This window comes from Pan paniscus, chromosome 20 (assembly GCF_029289425.2).
Source record: "Pan paniscus chromosome 20, NHGRI_mPanPan1-v2.0_pri, whole genome shotgun sequence".
Lineage (NCBI taxonomy): Eukaryota > Metazoa > Chordata > Mammalia > Primates > Hominidae > Pan > Pan paniscus.
Window position 1 is genome coordinate 5,783,701 of NC_073269.2, and position 3,362 is coordinate 5,787,062.

The 3,362-nt window shown below is 61.2% G+C and overlaps 1 protein-coding gene across 3 annotated transcripts; it reads left to right on the forward strand.

Annotated features, from left to right (window-relative positions):
* The first annotated feature begins 340 nt into the window (after positions 1 to 340).
* RPS15 (ribosomal protein S15) lies at positions 341 to 2,762 on the forward strand. 3 transcript variants are annotated; one of them, XM_055103271.2, is made up of 4 exons: positions 341 to 691; positions 1,085 to 1,170; positions 2,287 to 2,521; positions 2,617 to 2,762. In XM_055103271.2, exons 1-4 carry the CDS (start codon positions 689 to 691, stop codon positions 2,728 to 2,730), a joined length of 438 nt encoding a protein of 145 aa, XP_054959246.1. In that variant the 5' UTR covers positions 341 to 688; the 3' UTR covers positions 2,731 to 2,762. The 3 variants fall into 3 exon arrangements, with proteins under 3 accessions (XP_054959246.1, XP_054959245.1, XP_063455814.1); XM_055103270.2 differs by having other exon boundaries at positions 658 to 843; XM_063599744.1 differs by lacking the exon at positions 341 to 691 and having other exon boundaries at positions 1,093 to 1,170; positions 2,229 to 2,521.
* Positions 2,763 to 3,362: the final 600 nt, after the last annotated feature.

Below are 3,362 nucleotides of genomic sequence, written 5' to 3' on the forward strand. Positions count from 1 at the left end.
ACAAACCCAGTGATATTCCTAACTTTATTTTTGAGGCAGGGTCTTGCTCTGTCGCCCAGGCTGGAGTGCCGTTGGCGCGATCACGGCTCACTGCAGCCTTGACCTCCTGGGCTGAAGGCTCAGCCTCCCGAGTAGCTGGGAATTTTTTGTACTTTTTATTCTTTTATGTCCGTGTGTACACAAATTTTTGTATTTTTTTGTAGAGAGGCAGTCTCACTGTGTTGTCCTTACTAACTTTATATACAAAATTTTATCTGTTAAAGCCGGAATGGTTCTTTTCAGCGAGGCCCTGTCCCTGCTCCAGTATCTGTAATGACCTCGTGTTCCTCCCACAGTGGGACCTGAACCGCCAAACCGCACCTACGAGCAAACAGTAGGCGCTCCATAAATACTTGTTGATGTGGGTGCCATCGTGTAGATGACGGAGCACGAACCCGAGGCTCAGACAGGGGCGGCGACTTGTCCAAAGTCCCACTCCGTGGAGGAAGCGGCTCTGCAGACCTCAGGCGGCGGCTGCTCTAATCCCCGCAGCCTGTGTTTTGCCCTCCAGACGGCAGAGGGCGCGTGTTCGCCGCCGGGAAAGCGGAAGCGCGTGTGCGCGCACGGCCGAGGGGGCGGGACATGCCGGCAGTCTCGCGATAACTGCGCAGGCGCGGACCAAAGCGCTCTCTTCTGAGGATCCGGCAAGATGGTGAGTGCTGCGAGTTGGCGCGTCTCTGCCGGGCCTATCCGGCTCCATCCAACCTCTGACCGTCTCGCGGGGGCCGCAGTTCGTCCCCGCGGCTACGGCGGCTTGCTCCCGACCCTGCAGGCGGCTGGATGTTGGGGCGAGGGGCGGACTTGGTGGGTGTCGGGACGACGCGGGGCTGGGAAGGCCTGTCCGGGCCTTCATGTCCGGGTCCTCGTAACCCGGAGCCGCGAGTGATCCCCGGGGACGGGTCGAAGCGGTGTGTCCCTGTCGGGCTTCTGTCCCCGGCGGCGCCGCGCGTCTTCCGCGGTGTCCTCGGGCCCGGTGTCCTCGGGCCCGGTGGCCCCGGGAGGTGGGTGTCGGGATCCCGCTGACGCCCGATCCGCGCTCGCACAGGCAGAAGTAGAGCAGAAGAAGAAGCGGACCTTCCGCAAGTTCACCTACCGCGGCGTGGACCTGGACCAGCTGCTGGACATGTCCTAGTAAGGGCGGCCGCGGGGGTCGCGGGCAGGGGCTGGGCCAGCGGTGGGGCTTGTCCGGGTGAGGGCGGCGGGGCGGGGGTCCAGGCGCCTCTGCGGCGGTGGGCGGGCACGGTCTCCGCGCGGGTTTGGAACTGAGTGTGGTCTTGCGCCCAGAAAACTGTCCAGAGACGTTGAGGTTTTTGCTTATTTTCAACCTGCCCCCCGTTGTTAACTTTTCCGAGGCTTAGTTGGAAGGTGTAGCCACTGTCTGTAGCCCACGTGACTTAGAATAAGGGGCTGCTTAGATTCTAAGGGCGGTGGCGGTCGCTGGGTCCTTTCCAGGCAGGGTGGTGGTGGGCATCTGGCTTGCGCTTTTATTTTTAAATTTTTTATTATTTTGAGACGGAGTCTCATCCTGTCGCCCAGGCTGGAGTGCAATGGCTCCGTCTCAGCTCACTGCAGCTTCCGACTCCCGGGTTCAAGCGATTCTCTTGCCTCAGCCTCTCGAGTAGCTGGGATTAGAGGGGCCCCCCACCACGTCCGGCTAATTTTTGTATTTTTAGTAGAGACGAGTTTCAGTGTTGCCCAGGCTGGTCTCAAACTCCTGACCTTAGGTGATCCACCTGCCTCGGCCTCCCAAAGTGCTGGGATTACAGGCGTGAACGCCGCGCCCGACCTTGACTTTTGATTATTTGTAGAAACAGGGTTTCTCTATGTCGTCCAGGTTGGTCTTGAACTCCTGGGCTCAAGCGACCCTCCCGCCTCAACCTCCCGAAGTGCTGGGATCACAGGCGGGAGCCACCGCGCCCTCCCTGCCTTCCCCTGCGTTTTTAGAGGCCTTTGGCCCGAGGTGTACGCTGCAGCACCTTGTCTGAGGCTGTGGTCTCCGGGCCGCTTGTTCTCTCTAAATCTCTGCAGTCACACGGTGGCTCTTGCATGTGAGGGGTGAGTCGCGCATATCTGGCGGGGGTGCCAGAGGGACTTGGCGTGTTCATTGTAGTCACTACAATGGACAGTGACAAGTCCACTGCGGCTCTGTCCCTGGAGAGAACCAAGCCTTAGTTCTCTGTCCCCTGGAGTGCGTAGGGTCTCCCCAGGCCGGGCCGCTCACAAAACTGCCTGGTGCATCCTCCCCAGCGAGCAGCTGATGCAGCTGTACAGTGCGCGCCAGCGGCGGCGGCTGAACCGGGGCCTGCGGCGGAAGCAGCACTCCCTGCTGAAGCGCCTGCGCAAGGCCAAGAAGGAGGCGCCGCCCATGGAGAAGCCGGAAGTGGTGAAGACGCACCTGCGGGACATGATCATCCTACCCGAGATGGTGGGCAGCATGGTGGGCGTCTACAACGGCAAGACCTTCAACCAGGTGGAGATCAAGGTGCGTGCGGCCGTCCCTGCCGGCTGGGGTGGGCTGGGGTCGCCTGATGCAGGCGGGATCAGCTGACACCCAGCTTTGCTCTTGGTCTCCCGCAGCCCGAGATGATCGGCCACTACCTGGGCGAGTTCTCCATCACCTACAAGCCCGTAAAGCACGGCCGGCCCGGCATCGGGGCCACCCACTCCTCCCGCTTCATCCCTCTCAAGTAATGGCTCAGCTAATAAAGGCACACATGACTCCAGTCCTTTGCGCAGCTTGTTCTTCCCGGCGTCCCGAGCTCTGGGAGGGGCCTGGGCCTGCTTCAGGTTCGTGGTGTGAGGAGGTTCAGGTTGGACGTTCGGGGGTGTGTGGTAGTGTTGTGTGGATGGTCTCTTGGTGTCGAAGACTGACAGCTGTGCGGGCCCCGTCCCTGCTCCTGTCTGCAGGGACAGCTGTGGAGCTGGGTGCCCAAGCCCAGGTGTGTAGCTCCCTCCCTTTTGGCCCCTCAGCGTTCTTGACGTCGGGGCAGCTGCCTGGCCTCACGCTGTCTTCTGGGTACCCCACGTAGAGGGGGCCACTCCTGGGCTAAGTGCAGCCCCTCAAGCCCTCACCTGGCCTGGGCTCTCCTTTCTGGCTTCCCTCATCTCCTATGGAGGGTTCCCGCAGGAAGTGAAGCAGCAGCAGGAACCTTTGGGCCACCTGAGCCCCTCCCTTCTATCCTCACCCCTGCTTGGCTTCTTAGAAGCTCCTGACTCTCCTCCTGACACCACACTGCTGGCATCTCCTCTCCCAGCAGGCTCCATGGCTGCAGCCAGCCCCATCCGCCCAGCCTGGGGCTTTGTGTCCGGGACAGAGCCATGTC